Source organism: Oryctolagus cuniculus, chromosome 6 (assembly GCF_964237555.1).
Source record: "Oryctolagus cuniculus chromosome 6, mOryCun1.1, whole genome shotgun sequence".
Lineage (NCBI taxonomy): Eukaryota > Metazoa > Chordata > Mammalia > Lagomorpha > Leporidae > Oryctolagus > Oryctolagus cuniculus.
In genome coordinates this window covers 93050678-93074943 of record NC_091437.1, presented here as the reverse complement: position 1 = coordinate 93074943, position 24266 = coordinate 93050678, and the positions used below count along the sequence as shown (strand labels likewise).

The 24266-nt window shown below is 43.2% G+C and overlaps 1 protein-coding gene across 1 annotated transcript in view; it reads left to right on the top strand.

Annotated features, from left to right (window-relative positions):
* The window catches only part of CPA6 (carboxypeptidase A6), a 350506-nt gene extending 327292 nt beyond the window's left edge, over positions 1 to 23214 (top strand). Inside the window, exons 9-11 of the mRNA XM_002710456.5 lie at positions 11110 to 11312; positions 16877 to 16961; positions 21925 to 23214. Of these exons, the coding sequence (XP_002710502.1) occupies positions 11110 to 11312; positions 16877 to 16961; positions 21925 to 22112 (476 nt within the window). The 3' untranslated portion in view covers positions 22113 to 23214. The remainder of the gene's footprint in view (positions 1 to 11109; positions 11313 to 16876; positions 16962 to 21924) is intronic.
* The last annotated feature ends 1052 nt before the right edge of the window (positions 23215 to 24266 follow it).

Below are 24266 nucleotides of genomic sequence, written 5' to 3'. Positions count from 1 at the left end.
AATCTTCCTGATACTTTCAAGCTTACCTCTAGCGATGACTCTATATTTCCTTCTCTTGTGGCCCAAGCTTCCTAAAAAAGATAGTCCATATAAGGGGGATTTAAAACATTCATGGAAATTTTTAATTACCTTTAAAAAATTTTTTTATTTACTTGAGAAGCAGAGAGACACACACAGAGAGACATAGAGAGAAGTCCCATACCCAAATATCCACAGAACCAGGGCAGAACCAAGGCCGAATCAGGTCCTTGGAACTCAATCCAGGTCTCTCATGTAGGTGGCAGGAACTCTATTATTTGGGCCAACATTGTTGCCTTCCAGGGTCCATGTTAGCTGGAGGCTGGAGTCAGGAACCAGAGCCAGGAATAGAACCAGCTACTCCAATGTGGGGTACAGGCATCTTAACCGCCAAGCTGTATACCTTCTCCCTGCATTATTATTTCATTTTACTTTTCCATTAACTTTTTGAAGCCCCTTGTACTATCTCCTAGTCCTTTCTTCTCCTTCATTCCCCTCAGTGCATACGATATCTGGTCTTCTCTCCAATCACACCATTAATTTTCTATAGCAAAAGTCCCCTTTGTTACTATAAAATCAATCCATATCATTTCTGCATTTCACAGGCAGCCCACACCCCTTTGTTAAATATCAAGTCCTTGGGTTCCTTGACATGAACATCTTACAGTTCTTGTACATTTCTGATCATTCTCAGTCTGAATCACAGGTTCCTCTGCCTCTTCTTGTTTCTTTAAAAACTGATGCTTCCAACAGTTTGATGTTTACTTTGTTGTTGTTTTATCCAAAAGCCATTTTGTATTACTTCACTCTCATAAAATGACAATGACCCCCAAATCCTTTTCTCCAGTCTAATGTTCCCTTTGGACTTCCTACCCATACCTGGAACCTTATCAGCTCTCTACTGGCAGCCTTAGGCTTCTCAAACTCAACATGTCTAAAATGGAGTTCATCATCTTCCTTCTCACCTTACACCTGCATATTCCTCCTCATCTATTTGGTGTTTCAATTGATAAAACTAACATTGACTCAGCCAGCCCAAAATGGAGGGTGTCTTCAATTTCTCTTCCTTGCCCTACATATTCAACTGATCATTAAGTCTACTTAATCTTCCAAGTATTTCTTTAATGCATCCCCTTGATACCATTCCTAAAACTATTGACCTAATTCTGCTAACATCTCTGGCCTGTATTATTGTATTTGTATTTTGATTTGATCTCCCTGATAATAGACTTGCCTCTTACAAATCTCTCCTTTAAACTTTCACAAGGTCAACCTAAAATGAAAATCTGACCATGTTTTATAACCTTTTGTGGTTAGGAGGCGGAGGGGAAAAGAGATATGGATTGACTGTGAATATGTATGGGTTTTCTTTTTGGAATGATATGAATGTACTAAAATTAGACAGTGGTCCGTAAGGATTGCACAGCTCCTGAAATATACTAAACACCCCTGAATTAGACACCTTAGAAGGGTGACTTTATTGTCTAGAAAGTATATCTCAATAAAGCTTCCAATAAAAAAACCTTCACAGTTTTGTTGCTTTAGGACAGCAATGCAGGATTATATTATAAGAGATTTTCTGGAGGAAGCAACTATGAAAAATAAAGAAGAGGAAGCAAGAGTAGGCTATGAGAGCCTTTGTACCGTGATGCAGATTGGAAACCTATGACAGAAAAGAGGAAAGGAGGATTGTGCTGAAAGAGCTGAAATGCAGCTCTCAGTACAGGCTGAAGTGGGGTTCTCAAGTCCAGATTGCCCTGCAGAGGATGCCTGCATCCTGCAAGAATGAGTCTGCACTGGTGCCCCTACAGTGATCAGTCGTTTGCTGAAAAGCAACCAGGGGACAGTGTGGCTTAATGAGGACGTAGCTTTGCATCCAGACTGCTGACAGCTGGAATTGTCAATCACATGTGCTCTCTGCAGCAGGAGATCTGAGCGATCCATTTCATGGCCATTTACTTCTCACTAGATAATACAAGCTTCTTTACACAATAGATAGGCTGTTCCATGAACTAATTCCCACTAACCACTCTGGGCTCATCTACCAAGGTTTCCTCACATTGTATGTTAAACTTTCCTATTAAATATTTATTGCCTTCCTGTTGTTGTTATCATTCTCATTACCTGGAACTGTGTTCTATCTCATATTAATATTTCTTGTCAGCTCATCAAGGAGGTATTTGCTCCCCTAAGAAGACTCTAATACTCAGTTAGGGTAATTGATGCTTCACTCTGTTTCAATTAATATCTTCCAAATATCTCATAGCATTTACCACCTCATAGTAATATTATATGTTATCTCTATTCCAGGTAAATCTATGCGTTTCTCAACTCAGTGTCTGTGATATTTTCATATTTGAATTCCTAGTGTATAACACAGTGTCTAAAACAGAAGTATCTAACAAATCAATTTTATTTGGAAATATAAGTCCTTTACATTTATTATGACATTATTTTTACATGGTCTGACTTATGTTATCTTTTGCTTTGTATTTCTTTAGGCTGCCTTGTTCTTTTTTGAAAAATTATAGCACTATGTAAGACTGATATGAAGAGTAAACAAGATATTGCATGAAAGCAACCTAACATACAGTGAGTTCCAGTAAATGAGGTGATGATGGTAGTGGTGACATAGTCATGGTGTTGTTGGCAGAATCTACAGGAAGAAACAATTTTAAAATTTTGACCCTTAACAGATATAGGATGATCATAAAAAGTTCTTCCATAGTTCAAAATATACTTACTTCTTAAAAAATAACTTACCTTGAAGATACTTTGGAAAACATATTACCTAACAACCAAACCCTTAAGGTTCTTACTCCCTTGCCATATTTTGGTTTTTCAGTCTTTATATTGTAGGTAACTAAATTGCCAAGTAGAAATCTTGTTTTCTACTACATATTCTCATAGGTAATACTGCCAAGAGTAGAACTATACTATTGAATTTTTAAAAGTGGATCTTTTATCCAAGTATTAAACAACACCTCAGAGAATGCATCCTCTACAGAATCTAGTTCTGCAGCAGGATCACTCCTCAGGACACTGCGGTGGGATAGTGTTGCCCCAGAATATAACCTGATTTGGAAATAGGGTCTTTGTAGAAGTAATTAGTTAAGATATACTGGATTAAGTGGTGGGCTCTAAATCAATGGCTGTTGTACTTGGAAGAAGATAGGGCAGCAAGGAACACACAGGGGAAAAGGCCCTGTGCAGATAGAGGCAGAGAGTAGAGTAACACATCCATAGGCCAAGTAATGCGGTGATTGCCAGGATCCACACTGGAAGCTAGGAAGAGGCAAGGAAGGAAGAATGCCCTAGGGAAGAATCTAGAGCATTTGGGGAAGGGAAAATGTGCTCAATTTTTTTTTCAGACTTCTAGCCTCAAGAACTGTGAGAAAATACGTTTCTGTTGTCTTACCCTACCCAGTTTGTGGTAATATGTTACGACAGTCCTGGGAAACTCATGCCTAATGCTCAAAGCAGCTATCCTGGGATTGCCTGGTGGATCTGAGCATTGCGGGGTTGGGGCCCAGCAGTGCTTGGCTGGGTGGCTGAGAAGCCCATGATCAGGCAGAATGGCACCATCCAACCCTGAGCCTGCTGACCCCCAGGCTCTACACACCTTACAGAGACTGGTAGCCATGGTGACCAACAGTGACATCCCCTGGCATGTATACCCACAAGGAGGAAAAACGTGGTGGTGCCAGCAAAGGGGCCCCAGGAAGCAGTGCTCTACCCAAACTGTCTCCTGTGTAGTCTCCCATGTTCCTTCTGGAAGTCTTTGAGCCCAAGCATCCAGCACTGAAGATCAAACATCTCTATGCTTGGGCCACAGCCTCACTGTCCTCCACCAGGCCACCATCATTTGCTTTTGAAACTGGGCTTCCGACCTCTTCCTGACCCAGCAGCAATATGAAGTATCATGGCTCCCAGGCCCATGCCACCTTTGCTGTTATCTTCTAACTGATGGCAGGAGCTGGACAAACTTCAGTCTTGGCCATGTCAGCCAGCCCTTCGCGCCACTCCCCTACAGGGGCAGGGGAGCAGGTGCAAGAGCTGCTCTTCAGACAGAGAAGAATGAGTGCTGCCCAGCAGTGTGAGGTCATCTCCCCTTCCCAGGCGCCCCAGCCTACACACACCCTCCTGTAGCTAGCAGCCCTTTCTTCCCCGGCTCTGCAGGTATTCCCCTACCTAGAGGAGCTCTCTTCCCAGCAGATTTCACTGGCAAGACCCTGCTCGTCTCCAGACCTTCCCCAAGTGAGTCTGCCTTTGCGGTTATCCCAGTGCCCTGCTCCTGACACCTGGGATCCATTGATTTTGTACAATGCACCATTTCTTCTCCTGCTATTATAGGGAAGGGTGGCCTCAGTGGTATTTATTCCAAGTTCTTGGCTCCGTATGAGAGAATTCCAAGCAGAGATGTAGACAAAGTGCAAGAATGAGAGCAGGATTTACGTAAGGAGTAAAGAGAAAGTGTGCACTGAGATGAGAATGCAGGCAGCCCCAAAGGAGAGAAATACATCCACTCCAGTTTAGGCACACCCTTTAGGGCACAGGAGGCGGTGCCCTAATGGATACACAAGCAAGGTGAAGTTTGGCAGGGTTCAGGATGTGTAATGATCTCTGGGGAAGTTTTGTGGCATCTCCACGTGGAGCTCAGAGTACACATGTTCATCATAGTGTCTTCGTGGTGGAGGAGGCTTCAGTGCATCATGGGAAAGTGGGTGTGCTGAACTGGGATGCAAGGTGGGTGGAGTTAGGGGTGGGGCTGTGACATAAAGACCCTGGAAAACCTCTCAGCTGCTTTGTCCCTCATAGCTCCCTGCCTAGCCCGCATCACTGCCCCGTCTGCTTCCTTCACATCCTCTGGTGATTACCAACCAGGGGTGGCAAGACAAGATTTCTCCTCTCATGAACCAAATGTTTAAGGCCAGAACATTTCTTGGGAAGGCCTGGGAGTGGACAGTGTCAAATGGAAGTGTCAACAGGGCCAATGGAGCAAGGTCTGGGCCCTGCAGGCTCACAAGAACCAACATCTGGTCCCCAGCTGTTTCTCGGGGCTGACCCTCTCCTCCATCCCTCCTCAGAGGGGCCCCAAGAACAGGCTGCCCAGCCCATGCCATTCTCTGACTTCTGGTTTTACAAGGAGAGGAAATTGTTACTGGGCAAACAGTAGTTGCTCTCCCCACCCTGCCCCTACTTCATGTGCCTGAAACCAGGCAAGAAGATCAGAGCCTGGTGGGAAGCCAAGGCCTCCTGGTACCTGTATAGGATCAGAGCAAGAGGGACTCCATCTCCCCAGCCCCTTTGCCTCTTGAAAGGGGCAACACAGAACCCAGCAGCAGCAACAAAACCCTCTTGAAAATAGGGACAAGGCCACTGTCAGATTTCAGAAATGTATGCCATTCCTTTGGGCTCTGCAGGAATCTGCCCACACTCTTTTTAAACCAGTTGTCATTCCTCCCTTAGTCTCTCCCAGTGGTATGCAGCTCTCTCCCTCCCAGTGACTGGGGTCTTCCTGTGGAACCCAGAGCCACGCGGTCCTCAAGGGGCTCAGGACCATAGCCTGGCTGGCCAGCCAGTGTGGTGCTCCTCGGGCCTGTGGCACAGGGTATATTCTGGCCTCAGCTCAGGCACAGGGGCCACGGCAGGGCTGGGATACACCATTCCCTACGTGGGAACTGCATCCAGTGGGCCCAGTGTGTGAGGTGTCAGGAGAGCAGCCAGGCTGTAGCCTGTAGACCCACTGTGTCCTCTAGACTGTGATGTGGGGTGACAGCTTGCTGCATGGCCCTCTCCCTTTCTCAGATTCCCTCTGGTCTTGCAGAGATACTGGCTCTTTCTTGTCCAGCCATTGCTCTAACTACCGTAATTTGCTCTGGGTCTGGCTCGATTTTTTGACCCGAGATCTGGGGCATAAAAGTAAGCAAAACTTGAAAAACCTTTAGTGCGGATCCAGATGGCCAAGCTGTCCTCACTCAGTTACCATCTTCTTTGGAATCAGGGTCCAGTGCGGAGCTGAAAAGGAGACCAATCCCAACCTCCTCCTCCCTCCCTTAAAGCGATAGGCAGTTGAAGAAAGATGAGAATGGACACTGCTTTTGAGCTCTGGCTAGAGAAGCAGTCATGCGTCTGTCCTACTTTGCTCAAATTGACTGAATATGTCTGGACCGACACCTGTGAAAGTGAAGACCCCATGTGCACACAAGTGAGCTTGGAGTTCACTACTGCGATGCTACACTGTGGCCCAAGCTGACCGTGCCACTCTTCTAGAATCTTCTCTCAGGCAAGAAAGGCTGCCATATGATGCCTGAGCAAAAAGCCACAGAAACAAATTAAGTCTGACTTTCTGTAAATTCCAAAGTGGGGATGGTTCTCTATGACCATGGGAATCTGGGTGGGCAAGCCAGAAGTCCGGACACCAAACAGGCATGCCGAGGTGTCTTGTTGTCTCACGCAGACCTGGAGACAATCCTGTGGACCATGGAGGGCTTTTGTTAGCCTCCCATGTCTCTGGCCTTTTTTCTCTGATAATTCATCATATAAGTTCCCTGGTTAAAGGGGTTTCTCCTGGGGAAAAAAGATCCTCAAAATTTAAAAATATATGTAAGTAAAATATAAAAGCAGACCTCTGGTATATCAAGTTATACCATACTTTTTGTTGTTGTTTAGACATGATATTACTGTATCTACTTTTTTATTAAAATTCCAGTCATTTGGTGAGTTTAGTCTATCACTATTCTCCATAAGCCTTGTTACATTAAGACTTATTTATGCCATCCTAATTCCTGTTCTCTATTTAGTAGTGTTTTTCCTTTTCCTTTTTTATTTTTCTTCTTCTACTACTTCCTATTGGGTGACCCAAAGTTAGTTCTGCCACTTGTGAAGTTCACATCCTATTGTTCTAAAAAAAAAAAAAAAAAAAAGAGGGGCTGGCACCATGGCACAGTAGGTTAATCCTCCACCTGCAGCACCAGCATCCCATGTGGACGCCGGTTCAAGTCCTGGCTGCTCCTCTTCCAATCCAGCTCTCTGCTGTGGCCTGGGAAAGCAGTGGAAGATGACCCAAGTCCTTGGGCCCCTGCACCTGTGTGGGAGACTAGGAGGAAGCTCCTGGCTCCTGGCTTCAGAACGGTACAGCTCAGACCATTGCAGCCAACTGGGGAGTGAGCCAACAGAGGGAAGACCTTTCTCTCTGTTTCTCCCTCTCACTGTCTGTAACTCTACCTCTCAAATAAATAAATAAAATCTTTTAAAAAAAGAAATCATGCATTTATGTGTTTGAATGGCACAGACGGAGATTTTCTACATGCTGGCTCATTCCCCCTAAAGACCACAAACCCTAGGTCTGGGCTAGGTTGAAGCCAGGATCCAGAAACTCCATCCAGGTTTCCCATGAGTGTGGCAGGAGTCCAAGTACTTGAGTCATCACCTGCCGCTTCCCAGGTGCATTAGCAGGGAGCTGGGTCAGAAGTGGAACAGCCGGGACTCACACCAGACACTAACACAGGATGCGGATTCCCCAAGTGGAGGCTTCCCCTGCTGTGCCACAACACCTGCCCCGTCCTATTGTTCTTTTGCTGATGGTTGTTATTACTTACTTCACAACCATACTTGGGTCTGTTTTTCACAACAGTTTCTAACCTTAATCACTATCTGTATCTGCTTTTCAAAAGAAACCAACAACTCAGCTATTTTACCACTTCTGGTCCCTTGCCCTCCACCCTTCCATCAGTTTTCTGTCTCAGAATTTCATACCTAAGTTACCATACATTTTTTGGCCCTTTGGACATTGCTTATTTGGATAGCATATATTACTAAGTTGCTGGCATCCCTGTAATTCTCCTATCAAGTGGATTTTCTGGAATTATTCATTATTTTGTTGGACTACTTTCTCCAGGAGTGTTTTCAGAGTATGTCAGTTTATAGTCTAACTTTGAAGCCTTTTATGCCAGAGATCATCTTTCTTTCACTCTCACATGTCAATGAGAGGTCAGCTAGATATTAAAGTCCAGATCCAAATTTCCTTTTTCAAAAAATACTTTGGAAATATTAATCTAGCATACCTGCTGAAAAGTCAAATGTGAATCTGATTATTGTCTTCTCCTAAATGACCTGCTTTTTGCTCTCTGGAATTATTTCCTTTACTTAAAATTTGATTTTAATATCTCAAAGTATTGCTGTTTATCCTGTATCTCTTTTGTTTGGTGCACAATAAGTCTCTTCAGCCATTCCTTAATTCTGGGGAAATGTTAATTAGCAATTTTTCAAATATTTATTTTTTTCTTCCTTTCTAAGACCCTTTTTAACCACATATTGAAACTCGGTCTATTTTTCATGCCCTTTAATTTTTCTCTAATTTTTGACATTCTTTATCCCTTCCTGATGATTTCTGGGAATGTTTCAAACCCTATTCTAACTCATTAATTCATTAACAGTATTCATTCAACCCGTGAATTAAGCTTTTTGTTTCAACGACATCTGATTGGTATATTTTTATGACTTATTGTCCCTGTTGGTTTCCAGTGTCCTCCTAAAAGCCCTTGAGAAAATTTATTAGGATTGTTGAAAATTCTTGGTTTCTCTGGCTCGTTAGCTCTGCTCCTTTTAGAATGATTTGCTGTGTTTCTATTCACACCTTTCCGGTGCTTCATGCAGGTGTTCCACAGAGACCTCTTTATTTTTCACAGTCCTTTCAGAGCATCAGCTGTAGTTTTTATATACACTCTGGCTTTCAACCATTCTCCACTTGCTCCCAAGGCATGTCCATAATGAGATTCAAAGGAGAGAAAACCCAGTTGCTGTAAGTTCCTCCTCTCGACTCTGACTCTCCTACAGCTTAAACAGCACTTCATGTCCTCAAGAGTTAGTCTGATTAGAATTTGTTGTCTGTTCAGCTCAGTAGAATTTGACTAGCGCATACTACCAAACATTTTCCACTAGTTTGTGGAGAGAATGTTTGCTTTCAAGGTAGGGGAGGTACGTTTTTGAGAGAGAATGATAGTAATGGCCGGCATGGCACATAACTATAGAAAATGTAATTATTTCCAAAATTTCTTAGAACCATAACACTTTGTGATTATTATAGCAATTCATAGTTTTGTTCCTCCAAGGAAGGACCTCTTAATCAGTATGCCCTATATGATAATATTTTAATTTATAAAAATATTAAAATCTAGCTTGGAGTAGGCATTTGGCACATCCCACATCCCTTATTAGAGTGGCTAGGGTTCAAGTCTTGACTCAGCTCCCCATTCCAGCTTCCTGCTAATACACACCTGGCAGGAAGTAGGGATGGTTCAAGTACTTGGGTCCCTGTCTCCTACATATGGGAGGCCCAGCTTGACTTCTTGACTCACAAGCATTTGGGGAGTAAACTAGTAGATGAGATTTCTCTATCTGTTTCTCAATAAAATAAAAATAAAATTATTTTTTAAATTTTAGTTTGGAAGATGTCTTAATTGGCCAAAAATAACTGAAGAAGCCTCTTGAGTTTTACAAAACCAATTTGGATATTGTTGATTTTAAATATTATCAAAAATGTTTAGGCATGGTCTACAGAATAATTTCTGACCTGATTATATTTTATTGCTCTATTAATATTTGTTTCTGCGGGATGGGAGAGGGAGTGGGAGAGGGAGGAGAGGGCCATGGGAGGGAGGTTGGTGGGAAGAAGCCACAACAATACAAAAGTTGCATTTTATGTTCTACTTAAAACTATTGGTTGAGCTCTGTAATTAATACACAATTACTCTTAGGTGTTTAATTAATGCTATAACTAGTACTCAAATAGTATTTTACACTTTGTGTTTCAGTGTGGGTGCAAAATGTGGAAATCTTTACTTAATATATGCTAAATTGATCTTCTGTATATAAAGATAATGGAAAATTAATCTTGATGTGAAGGGAAGGGAAGAGGGAGTGGGAGAGGGGAGCATTGTGGGTGGGAGGGAAGTTATGGGGGGGGGGGGCTATTGTAATCCATAAGCTGTAATTTGGAAATTTATGTTCATTAAATAAAAAAAAATTTGTTTCTTACCTGACATCTTTACAGATGTCTAGCCTTTTTTTTTGATCTGACATTGACTTATTCAACCAATATTTGTGTTTTTTTTAAAGATTTATCTATTTATTTGAAAGTCAGAGTTACACAGAGAGAGAAGGTAGGGAGAGAGAGAGAGAGAGAGAGAGAGAGAGAGAGAGAGAGAGAGAGACATCTCCCATCTGCTGGTTCATTCCCCAAATGGCAGCAACTTCCGGAGCTTTGCCAATCTGAAGCCAGGAGCCAGGAGCCAGGAGCTTCTTCCAGGTCTCCCATATGGGTACAGGGGCCCAAGGATCTGGACCATTCTCTACTGCCTTCCCAGGCTATAGCAGAGAACTGGATCAGAAGTGGAGCAGCCGGGACTTGAACTGGTGCCCGTATGGGATGCCATCACTACAGGCAGTGGCTTTACCCCACTATGCCACAGTGCCGGTCCCTCAACCAATATTTGTTGAACACTAACCCCACTATTGTTTTAGCAGGTAAGTGCCCAGGAAAAAAGACATAGTCCCTGTCTTCACAGAGCACTAGTGTCTCACAAAGAAAAAAGTCTAATGCAGGTAGGTTCTATTAGATCAGGGATTTTTTTTTTCCCTGTGTTGTTTCTAGTATATCCCAGGCACCCACAAGAGTATAAACTTTGGTTGGATGTTAAATGAGTAAATATTGAACACTAAGTATAAGTGTATTGAAGAGAAAGTGCAGGCGTTGTGAAGCATTTAAATGGAGAGCCTAACCTGCTCTGGGGGACTGTGTAGAATTAGTTCTCCAGCAAAAGAAGACATCTGATAGAGTCATCCTTTTAGAATGATTTGCACAGATTCAGGTAAAAAAAAAAATAGAACACAGATTCCCTTCAGGCCCTCCAGTTATGCAGGGGGCCTTGAGTCGCTCTGGAATTCTCAGTATTGATTTCTGTAAGTGAGAAGCTAGGTGAATTGCTGAATAATGCCATATGTTTAAAGAAATAAGAGAAAAAGCACAGTTTAACATTGCTGATTGATTCTTCCTGTACTCCCCCACCACATTTCTTCTCTGACTTGCAGCTGAAGGAGCGTCAGTGCACCCTTGTGACGATACGTACTGCGGTCCTTTCCCAGAGTCTGAGCCAGAAGTCAAGGCTGTAGCCAACTTCCTCCGAAAACACAGAAAGCACATTAGAGCTTACCTTTCCTTTCATGCATATGCTCAGATGTTGCTGTATCCCTACTCTTACAAATACGCAACTATCCCCAATTTTAGCTGTGTGGTAAGTATTTGACCCTGTATATGTATGTCAGCCTTAATGTTTAATGATATTGGAAACACATATTGTGCTTATTCTGTTAAGTGTTTTTACATATATTCATTCATTTATTCTTAACAATAATAGGAGGTATCTTATTGTTTCCCCTTTTACAAATGAGGAATCTGAGACCCAGAGAAATAGACTAAGAATGCCCAGCATCTAAGCATCATGGCTGGAATTCATCCACTGTTCTAACTCCAGAATTGTTGCTTTTAACCACTATCCTGCTTCTCAAATGTAATCATTTCAAGTCTATTTAAATTCTTACCACAGGTTATATGGAAAAGGTCAAGATGGATTTGATTAGTATTATAGCTTGGGTCACATATGCAGAGCTATAATTAAATTTATTGAGTAAATAATTATTCATAAATTATAGTCTGGCTCTCATTAATTAAAAGCAAGCTTTAATTTATAAGCATTATTTGCTTAATGCCACTAAGTCCCTGGGCATGTATCTGACAAGTTAGTACTAAGAATGAACAGACTTTCAGGCATAAGATTACTTGAAAATGAAAAATCAGAGTTCATTTCTCTCCTTTTCTTGGAAATCCAACAAGCAATCCACTGTAGGGCATAATTCATCATAAAGTAAGTCAAAATCTAGAGGCCTATAAAGCTCAAAACCAACAAAAACTAACATACAGTGTTAGAAGTCAGAATAGCAATTACTTTTAGGGAAAAGAGGGGTAACATGCTGATTGATCTGGAGTTCCAAGAATGTGTCCGGGTCACTGATGTTGTTCTATTCCTTGACTTCAACAGTGGTTACATGAATGTGTTTGGTTTGTGATCCTTCATTGAGCTACAGACTTAATATTAGTGTAATTTGCAGTATGTGTTTTTAGGATTCTTTTCCTCTCCTTCTACCAAATGTGTGATATCTCTTTCAGTACCCCTTCCTCTGACAAGAGCTGGCTGTCCAACAATTCAATCCCATTCTGACATTGATTACCCAGAGTTAGCACCAGATTCCACAGGTTTAAGGACTCAGTCCCCCAAGTCTATTCTCATAGCTGATGTCAGTCTCAAGTAGGTAGGGGATCCCAGGTTATCCACACTTCTGTCCAAACTGGCTACAGAGTCACAGGTTCCCACCTTGGATGTTTGTTTTTTTCTTCTCCTTCTTTTTTTTTTTTTTTTTTATTTGAGAGGCAGAGAAACAAAAATAAAGAGAAAACATTCATCTGCTGATTCACTTCCCCATTGCCTACAGAGGCTGGGGCTGGGCCAGAGCCCAAGCCGGGAGCCAGGAATGCAATGCTGTCCAGGACTCCCAATTAAGTTGCAGGGACCCAAGCACTTGAGCCATCATCTGCTGCCTCCCAAGGTGTACATTAACAGGAAGCTGGGATAAGGAAGCTGATCTGGGCATCGAACCCAGGTACTCTGATATGGTGTCTTAATTGCTAGGCTAAACACTTCACCTCAGTTTTCAAAAGTTCACTAGAATGACTTGCAAAGCTTAGGAATGTGCTTTACTTACTATTACCAGTTTACTATAAAACACACAACTACAGTGAGAGATGTGCAAGGCAAGGTGAGGAGAGGGGTCAGGTGGGCGCTGACCAAAGCTTCCGTGCCTCCTCTGTGCCCTCCTCCCAGCACTTTGGTGTGTTCACCAATGCAGAAGCTCTCCAAACCCCATTGTTTAGGAGATTGCATGGAGGCCTCATTACATAGCCAGAGTTGCGTGAATCATTGCCACTGGTCATGGATTGAATTTCTGGCTCCTCTCCCCCACCTCAGAGGCTTATGATATGATTTGGACTAGCCCCTGTCCTAAAGCTACCTAGCGACCCCCAGCCAACAGTCATCTCATTAACATACGAAAGGCACTCATCACTCCAAAGGAACAATGTGCCAGAATCAGGGACAGAGACCAAATCAGAGGTTTTTTAGTACACTACAATGTTATACTTGAATGAAAGTTTTTATAAAAGAGAAGCGTCCTCTTTCTCTTTATACCTTGAACTCCAGATACTGCGCAAATTTCCTGGGATTTCAGAAATTCCTCTGTTAGATGTACAAGACCTAGAAGGAATGGGGAACATGAGGAGACTAGAAGAGGGCCTAGGGAAAGTCCAGAAAGCAACTCTGTTCTTGACATGGCAAGAATTCTGAGCAAATTCCCTGTTTAGGAATACGGTACAGGCGATAGTTATTTCTATAGAGCTATTTAGCTGCTTGGTGGGTCAATAGCTTTCTTCTTTTTGTTTTTCTTGTTGCTGCTGTTGTTTTTGTTGGCCTGGAACCTTAAAAGCCCTGTATATCAATATTTCTGTGGGAAAATGTTCCTAAATGGGCATAATACTTATGTTTTTACAACAAATGAGGTGGAATAACAAACATATTAAAACTATTGGCCGGCGCCTCAGCTCACTAGACTAATCCTCCACCTGCAGTGCCTGCACCCCGGGTTCTAGTCCTGGCTGGGGCGCCGGTTCTGTCCCGGTTGCCCCTCTTCCAGTCCAGCTCTCTGCTGTGGCCCGGGAAGGCAGTGGAGGATGGCCCAGGTCCTTGGGCCCTGCACCCTCATGGGAGACCAGGAGGAGGCACCTGGCTCCTGGCTTCGGATTGGTGCAGTGCTGCCTGTGGCGGCCATTTTGGGGGGTGAACCAACGGAAGGAAGACCTTTCTCTCTGTCTCTCTCTCTCACTGTCTAACTCTGCCTGTCAAAAAAAAAAAAAAAAAAACTATTACGTGAGAATGTTCTCCATATTTTAGATTCATCCTCCCACCATGAGTTCGGCCTATCTTCCCTTTGTCTTATATCCGAGGATATGGATAAAGATAGATCAGTGGTTTACAACCACAGATGATTTTGCCTCCCAACAGACATTTGGCAATCTCTAGAGATATTCTTGATTATCATAACAGTTATAAGGGATCTTATTACATCTAGTGGGTAGAGGGCAAGGATGCTACTAAACATCTTATAAAGTACAGGATGGGGCCCCCACAGCAAAGAATTAGTCAGTCTCTAACTGCCAATTGTGCCATGTTGAAAAATCTTGGAGTGGGCTAAGCATAAACCAAATCATAAATCTAAGATTATAATTCTCAAAACCTTCATTATTCCCTGAATGTTAACTAGAAGCCATTAAATCCTATTAAAAATTATTCAAAACCATCCCATTCATGTGTAAGAGACTGTGTTTCTGCTAACATTTAAGCCATTCTTTAAGTTGCTTTAAATATAGAAATATTTAAATAAAAATATACTCCTTACTAAGCTGAGGACTAGGAGGAGATGGGGGCTAGGTCCTTTCAGACAACTGGAAAAAGAAAATAATGGAGAAAGGAGGAATCACTAAGCATACTCTTGTAAGAAAAGATTTACTTTACTTATTTAAGGCAGAGTTAGAGACAGGGAGAAACGAGAGAGAGAGAGAGTGCTTCCATCCACTGGTTCCTTCCCCAAATGGTCACAATAGCCAGGGTAGGCCAGGCCAGTGTCTGGAGCTTGAACTTCATCCAGGTCCCCCACATGGTTAGCAACTTTCTGGGCCATCTTGCCATCTTCCTCTGCTTTTCCAGGCACAATAGCAGGGAGTTGGATCAGAGTGGGGCAGCCGGGACTTGAACAGGCACCCATCTGAGATACTGGCATCACAGGTTGTGGCTCAATCCACCATGCCTTGACACTGGCCCCTAAGTAAATTCCTTCAAATAGGTATCCAGCTGTTCCACCCTAGAAAATAATTCTTGCAAAAATAGATAAAATTCCTACTCTTTTGTTAAATAGCTTATCAACATGTACCTCTACCTGAACAGCAGAAGTGCTATGACATCAAAACACTAAAACTATGCATACGCTTTGTGTGAAGTAAGTAAAGTGGTTATCTTTTTGTAAAATACATTTTTAACTTGGGTTCCATCATTAAAGCAATGAGGAACAAAGATCTCCGCACCATCAGAATGCAGTAAACTTCTAAATGTAGAAATATCTGCTTTTGCCATGGACTATTGCTACACCCATTGGAGGAGATGTTCAAATCTCAGAACATTCTCCACAAAGATGTATCATTATGGTATTTACATTCCTTTTCTGTTGGCTACCGCAAGAAGAATGTCATCACCAGTGAGTTCAATAATAAAGAGACTGCCAGCTCCTGCAGCCTGGTCCTTGAATATTCACAAAGGGTGGCATTTGCTACAAAATCTACCTTTTGCATCCCTGAGCTGAAAGAGGGCAGCAGTGTGAACACACACCACCATGTTGTCTGGGGTTCTTCAATTAAAGTATTAAATTATTCATAAGCAAATTGAAATGGGAGATTTGTATACTGGTTTCAGCATACTTCTTTTCGTTTCCCTGGTCATCCAATACTTCTCTACCTCCTTTTTGAAACTAGGGCTTTTATACCGTCTGGAAATGTTTTAGTGGAGAGTCAGGCTCATTCCCATTCATGTTAGAATATCCCCCCTTTTAGTAATTAGATTGTGTCAAGTGTTTTCCTAATTTTTGACATTAGTAGGAAGAGTTCCAGCTTTGAATTGCTGCATCTTAGTGTACCTGATCTAACAGTGTGAGAAGCTCCTGTAACCTTAGAGGTCATGTTTGAAATGGTTGCTCCCATTCCCAGGAGAGATAGACACATAGGACAAGTCATTCTTACTGAATTGAAGCGTTTCTTAATTGACTCAGCTATGTTATAAATACCTTGTACATATCCACTGAAACATACACTCAAGAACCAATATAATTCTTCCTTAAATTTTTTTTATTTATTTGAAAGGCAGAGAAACAGAAATTCCCCCATTCACTGGTTCACTCCCCAAAATGCCCACAACAGTTGGCACTGAGCCATGCCAATGCCAGGAGCCCAGAATTCAACCCAGGTCTCCCACATGGGTGTTAGGGACCCAGCCACTTGAAAAATCACCTACTGTCTCTGAGGGTGTACATCATCAGGAAGCCGGAGACAGAAGCAAAGCTAGGACACAATCTCGGGCACTCTGATATGGGATGCAGGTGTCCTAAGCAGAGTCTTAACTACTGCAGCAAATATTCATCTCCAACATGATTATCTCAGTACCCCTGCAAAGTCATGCTTATTCAACATGCATATAAAATATATTTAAGTATCTCTTATATACAAGCACATTGCTAAATATGAGTTAAGTATAAAACTGACAAACATTTTATAATTTGTAGAAATAGGTTTATCTGAGCTAAAGTGAAGACAACAGAACACTAGATCAGCCTCTAAAAATATGGGTACTTATGCCAGCTCAATCTTTGTGCTGTGTCACCCCAGCATACCCACTTAACCTCACTGAGCCTTCCTTTTCTCACCTGTAAAATGGAACTATTACTGATCACTAGCTTGTTGTGGGTATGTATCAAATGACGGAAATGTATTCTAAAACATGTTGCAAAATAGAGCATGAATAAGAGTAATATGATGTTATTATGAAATATATCTGTTAACTAACATGTTCCTCATTGTTCATGCTGGTGTTTCTGAAAGTTTCAATGCAAGAATATAGGGATATAGTATCTCCATTTTCCATTACAGGAATATGCAGCTTATAAAGCTGTGAAAGCACTTCGGTCCGTGCATGGGGCACAGTACAAATATGGACCTGCCTCAAGAACCTTGTGTAAGTTTCCTGTGTACGTTGTATTAGGATCCTCTCTCTTGAACCAATATCCTGTATCATGACTTCCCTTTAAAAAGAAGAAAGTGGGTTCTCCCTAAAGTGAAACTTTTAGGAACTATCAAATTAGCCAAGGAAGATGGAGGGAGTTTACATCTGATTAGTTTTACACAGCTTGACAGAAATCACTGTACCAATTTAAACAAATTCTAAGCAGAGACTATGCTAAGCATGCAGTAATGAGTACAAGTTGAACTGAGATCTATGACAGTAGAAAGTACCAAAATGGGCTCCTTAAGCAATTGTAGCTACTGTGAGGGTGGAAATGGGCCTTGGGATGATAATGAAGTAAATGTGTCAGCCCTGCAACAGCTTCCATTTTGTTCTTTCCCCACGATTCTTGTTATAAAATACTACTCCTGACCTAGCAGCTTCAGGTGAATTTTCCCTTAAAAACTGATGTTAAGTATTTTTTCTATTATATGAAATAAAGAGCCAATGAGTATATGGAAAGAACTTGAACAGAGTCATAAGTTGTGGATTGAGTCCTAGTTCTGCCAGGTATGTCATCCTGGCCAAGACATTTATCAATCCTGGGCTTCCATTTCTACCACTGTAACACGAAAAATTGCCCTGGGTTAGTTGGCATGGCCTTTGGAACTCAAAAATTCATTTACTGTGTTTGGAAAATATAATAAGAAATCAAGTATATCTGACTATGTGTGCATATGAAGATGAACACACATACTTGCTGTGTGTATGTTTATATATCTTATATATGCTGTGACGTCTCATTATACTCCCCCCTGAGGTAGTACATTTCTTGATTTCTTTAATCTACTTGTCATTATATTCCTGATGTCTTACCATTCAGAAGAAAAGCTTAGTGTCATAAGCCTTCAGAAGAAAAGCTTAGCGTACCAATTAACATTGTTTGTCAAATAAGTTTATCCTAATAATGAGAGTGTCACACGTATCAGTAGGTTTGTTTTTCCAAGTCCTTGATTACTGGTCTCATGCTGACATTTTTTTAACTGTTTTTCAATAGTCATCCTGATGGAGGGGAAAATATAGCATTTTACAAAATCACATTACCACCGAATATCCACATAATATTTATAGAAATGTTAGTAACATAGTTTACTTTTGCAGCTAGGTACAAAGGCACAATCATAGTATTATATTTGCTGAGAGCTATCTGTTACCATAGAAACGAGCCTGTCGCATCACCATGACGTAATAAGTGTCAGCACACATTGTCTCTGACTTTGGCTACCATGACTACTGTTTGTTGTTCCAGTGAACTCTAACCAGAGGGACACAGAAGCCACAACCTATCTTCTGTCCTTATTCAAAGCAAAGGGAATCAAAAGCAGCAGAATCATTTAACTGTTACCATCACATAAAGATTCCAACTCTACCTTGTCCTAGGACACATTATATATTATATTTATTATATTACAACATTGTCATAAAAGGTATTATTATTTGAGTAAATGAACATGCTCTGGAAATGTAATAATAAAATCACATTATAGCAAACTGGATCATATAAATTTCAGAAAAAAGTATACAAAGATTTTTCTTTGAGGTATTTATCCTTTTAATAAATGACTAAGAGTCCATTACGCTAAAAATGACATACTACACACTTTGGGGTGTAAAGATGCAAAATAACAACTAATATATCGTAAGCACTTTCTAGTGTTCTATTAGTTCATTTAATTTTCACAATAGCTGTGTGTAGCTCGTATTATCAATGTCTTTTTCAAAAAGAGAGGGACAAGTGTTTGGCACATTGGTTAAGCTGCTTCTTGGGATGATGCCACCCTACATCAGAGTACCTGGGTTGGAGTCTCAGTACTGCTCCTGATTCTACCTTCTTGCTAATATACTCTCTGGGAGGCCACAAGTGATGGCCCAAGTAATTGGGTCCCTGCCACCCACATGGGAGACTCAGGTTGAGTTCCTGGCTCCTGGACTCAGCCTGGCCCAGCCTCTAGGTTTGGACATTTGGGGAATGAACCAGTGGATGGAAGATCTCTGGCTGTCTGTCTCTCACTCCCCACTCCCTTTCCTTCACTCCCTCCCTTTCTCTCTGTTTCTCTCTCTCTTCTCTGTCTCTCTGCCTTCAGATAGACAAAAGTAAATTTAATTCTTAAATAAAAAAGAAGCAGAGACCAAGGCACAGGGAAGTCAGGTAGTAGGATTGGATACTGCCCACACCAGCAGTCTATCTTCGGCACCTGTGCTTTCTCCTGGGGGAGGTCACAGGAGCCGGGAGAAGAGTGTTGCCAGTACAGATTGTTCAGCCATATTAAGTTCAGTGATGTTGAGTGCTATGGAGAAGTGCAAAGGAGGGCCTGAAGGGAAAACAAAAACCAGAAAAGAACATTGGACGCAATCGTTGACAACCTTTAAGAGCAAAATGTAATAGGTAGAGGCACTAACCAGGCTGAAAGTGGTTCAGGATTTAGAAGCAACACAGAGGGATTCTCCTTTGAATCCTAAAGCAAAAGGAAAGAGAAAAAGAGCACGGTAACCCAGAGTATATAGCAGAACCATGAGAAGGAAGTGCTAAAAGAAAGGTGGCCTTGGAGTGGGCATTGGGGTAGAACAGATTAAGTTGCCACTTGGGATGCCCACATCCCACATTCAGGAGCCTGCTTCAAGTTCCAGCTTCTGTACTTCTGATCCAGCTCCTGCTGATAAGTCTTGGATCAGCAGACGATAAATCGAGTGATTGGGACCCTGCCACTCATGTGGGAGACCTGTGAGGAGGTCCTAGCTCTTGGTTTCTGCCTAGGTTAGCCCCAGATACTATGAATAGTTAGGGAGCAAACCAGCAGATAGAAGATGTCACTTTGTTTTTCCCTCTCTCTGTCACTCTGACTTTCAAATAAATAAATTTTAATGATTATTTAAAACTATAACATTATAAAAATAAGGGAGTCCTTGAGTCTCTTGGTCAATGCAGGTGCGAGAGAGGGAATGAATCCATGAAACGAGGTCCTAGAAAAAGCATTATCTCATGCCCAGAAAACACAATAGCAAATGGTATCAAGAGGTGATGCACACAGAAAACAAACAACGCTTTCCCTCTGAGCTAGATGGAGAAGAGGCAGAGGGCTCTGTTAGTAGAGGAAGTGACGGGGGAAAGTGGCAAAGTGAGGGGCAGGACGGAAGAGAATGGAAAAGGTTCTGTAAGTAAAAAGCTATACAGAAGAGTGTGAGCAGCATGGGGAGAAGAAAAAGACATTGTGATTAGACTGTGAACTCACAGGATATCTACTCAGCCAAAGCTTTCTCTAGGGGTGGGTGTTTGATGCAGTGGCTTGTGTCACCACTTGGCATGCCTGCATCTCATTTTGTAGTGCCCGCTTCAAGTTCTGGCTCATCTGTTTCCAATCCAGCTTCCTGATAATATACATCCTGGAAAGCAGCAGTGATGGCTTCAGTGCTTGGGTCCCTGCTACCTACATGAAAGCCTCAGATTGAGTTCCAGGTTCCTGCTCCAGCCTGGCTCAGCCCCAGCTGTTGCAGGCAGTTAAGGAGTGAATGAGCGGATGGAAGGTATCTCCCTGTGTGTCTCTCTCTCACTCTCTGTCTGTTTGCCTTTCAAATAAAATGAAAATAAATAAATAAATATATCTTTTTTTTTAATTTTCAACAGGCAGAGTGCACAGTGAGAGAGAGAGAGACAGAGAAAGGTCTTCCTTTTGCCATTGGTTCACCCTCCAATGGCCGCCGCGGCTGGAGCGCTGCGGCTGGCACACTGCACTGATCCGAAGCCAGGAGCCAGGTGCTTCTCCTGGTCTCCCATGGGGTGCAAGCACTTGGGCCATCCTCCACTGCACTCCCAGGCTACAGCAGAGAGCTGGCCTGGAAGAGGGGCAACCGGGACAGAATCTGGCGCCCCAACCGGGACTAGAACCTGGTGTGCTAGCACCGCAAGGCGGAGGATTAGCCTACTGAGCCCCGGTGCCGGCCTAAATCTATCTATTAAAGGACTTTCTCTAGCACATTCACGTAGAGGTAGAAACTGGACTAAGGGTTGAGGATTGGCAACACAAAGGCAGAATAGAGACAGAGAAGATATGGTTTAAGGATCTGGTGAGAAATTCAATGAAATAATGACCATGACCAAGCAGAGAGTCAAATAAAACTATATGAATGCAGGGAGGAGTCTGGAAATTACAAACCTGAGACAAAAACCAAATTTTGCAGAAGTTGGAATATAGGGGAGGTAGGAGAAATGAGGCTTTTGGGCCATAGAATTTTATTCTCAACCTTGGAAGTGGAGAAGAACTGAATGATAAGAACTAAAAAAAGAAAAAGAAAAGGGGAAGACATTTGGCCCAACAACTACATTGCCACTTGGGATGCCCCCTGATAACAGAGAGCCTGATTCAAGTTCCAACTCCTTCCCTTCTGGCCCAACTTCCTGCTAATGTACCCTGGGAAGTAGCAGATGATGGCTCAAGTACTTGGTTTCCTGCCGCTCGTGTGGGAGACTCCAGGAAAGTTCCAGACTCCTCGCTTCAACTCAAGTCAGTTCTGTCCGTTGCTGACAGTTGAAGAGAGAACCAGCAGGTGGAAGATCTCCCTCTGTCTTTCCTACTCTCTGCCTTTCAAATAAAATGGAAATACATATTTTTAGAAGCCCTTGGTGTAGGTCACTTATGTGTAAATGAAGTGAAGGAGGAGATAAATGTTATTAGAATTAAGTTGATTTTGAGGTCATCATCCTGGCAAAACATTAATACTTAGTCTAGATCCTCAAAGATGTCAGCAAGTATGATTCACAAGTCCCATGAGCCAGACGCCAAGGAATAACTTTTAAATCATGCTTTTGAAGGGGTGTTTCATTGAAGGGATTTAGTACAGCTTAATAAGCAAGTTCTGTGTATACATTTAGAAAAATTAGACTGTCTAGTGAGGCTAACTTTTATTTTTTAACTTTTAGATGTGAGCTCTGGGAACTCAATGGATTGGGCCTACAAAAATGGAATACCCTACTCATTTGCCTTTGAGTTACGTGACACGGGGCATTTTGGATTTTTACTCCCAGAGATGCTCATCAAACCTACCTGTACAGAGACCATGCTGGCTGTGAAGAATATCACAATGCACCTGCTAAAGAAGTGTCCCTGAGAGGGCCCCAGCAGCACGTCACCTTTCAGAGAGAGATTTGAGCCTCTGCAATAACTATTTGGTGCTGGTGGAAATTGTTTTTGAAGAGAATGCGGAACAGGCACTGCTGCTTGGAACACCCACATCCCATGTTGGAATGCCTGGGATTGAGTCCATCCTCCACCTCTACTTCAAAACCAGCTCCCTGCTAATGCATCTAGGAGTGAGCAGATGATGACTCAAGTACTTGGGTCACTGCCACCTATGTGGGAGACCTGGATTGAGTTCCAGGCTCCTAGCTTTAGCCCAGTCCAATGCTGGCTCTTGCAGACATTTGAGGAGTGAACAAGTGATGATGAAAGACTCTGTGTGTGTGTATGTGCGTACGTGTGGGGAGCAATCCGGACTAGACTAAGTTGCTCGAATTAGGACTTATTCTATGCATCTGCTCTCCCACAATATGGCGCTGGGAGAGAAGTAAACAGCTTCCGCACAGCTGCCTCCAGTTCAACCAATTAACTGTAGGACTTGCTCCTGATTGGAGAGCAGCGTACTCAGCCGAGTTGGGATTGGCGGAGGAGGACTATAAAGGAGGAGAGAGACGGCATGCACCAGGAACATCTATGGGGAACATCTAAGGGAACCCGTGCAGCCCCCGAGAGAACCGGCCGGCGGTGTGCCGCTCCCCTGCGGAAGTGGGGAATGCGGCCAGGGGGAACTGCCCTTCCACGGAGGTGGAAGGGATAGTAGCCAACCCGGGAAGAACCAGCAGCAAACCCGGGGAGGGCCGAGCAGACGAAAGAACAGCGCAGGGTTCAGTGTTGCTCCTCCACGAAGAGGGGGAGCGACATAATGGTGCCGTGACTCGGATAGGAAACCTGACTCGGATAGGAAACTTAGGAGGGAAGAAATGACTCGGATAGGAAACTTAGGACGGATATGAAACTTAGGAGGGAAGAAACGGGAAGAACTAGGGAAAATATCGGAGAGAGAAACTAGCAAACAGCCTAGGGAAAAGCCGGACGAAAAAGGAGCCGGAAGAAGCTATTGAAAGCCTAGGCATAGACTCGAAACAGCCTAGGGAAAAGCCGGACGAAAAAGGAGCCGGAAGAAGCTATTGAAAGCCTAGGCACAGACTCAGACGCGGACTGTGGGGAGAGGCCAGAAAGTGAAAGCTAGAACAAACAGACTCGGACGCGGACTGTGGGGAGAGGCCAGGAGAAATGAGGGAGGAGTATTGTTGGAGGAAAGCTTGGGGAAACATACCGGGTAGAGAAAAATGTTAGGGAAATTGAAGCCGCGGGGGGCAGGCCAAGGCGGAAACGAAAGCCACTTTGGGATTCTCAAGTTAGCCCGGGAATAGGGGGCGAAAAGTTAAAACCAGAAGCTGAGACGCAAGCCAGATTGGGATCCGTCTGATTAGCCCGGGGAGCAAAGGACGGGAAGCCAAACCGTGGGGCGGAGACGTACGCTGGGTTGAATTCGCCAGGCTAGCCCGGGGAACTTAGATTGAATCCTAGTGGCGGAGACGCAAGCTACGCTGTGTTACTCGCGGAAGCCGCCGCGTGCAGAGAGAGCACGGGGCGTGAATAGATAGGGAACGCTGGCGTAGGCCGTGGTTCAGACGCGAAAGGGTTAAGCGTGGAGACCGCGGAGCGCGCGAACCCGAGCCGCGCAAAGCCGGGAAGCTGCGCAGATGAGAGAGGCGCGCGGGCTGAAGCGGCGCAGAGCCAGGAACCCGCCGGCGGGGCGAGGTGCCGGAAAGCCGCAGGGATAAGAGAAACAGAAGTTTGGAAGTGAAGTAAAAGAGAAATGGGAATGCTGGAAGATAGAAGTGAAATGGGAGAGGTAGGAATGCCCGGAGATAGAGAAATAGAGAAAAATAAGGCCTCCCCTCAACATGCCAATTAGAAGGCTTGGATTCGGTCTGCCCGATTAGTGAGGCGATGAGCACCTGGGCGGCTAGCCGCAGGTCATCGAAGACAAGCACGAATTAACATCAGTAAAGCTTCCCCACAATGCAACAATTAGGAGGCTTGGATTCGGTCTGCCTGATTTAAGGCGGTAAGCGCCAGCAAAGCTCGACCAGAGTATGAGCTGCAGGTCACCGAAGATAGGCACGAACCAACACTAATAAGTCTCCCCCACAATAAGGCAATGAGAAGGCTTGGATTC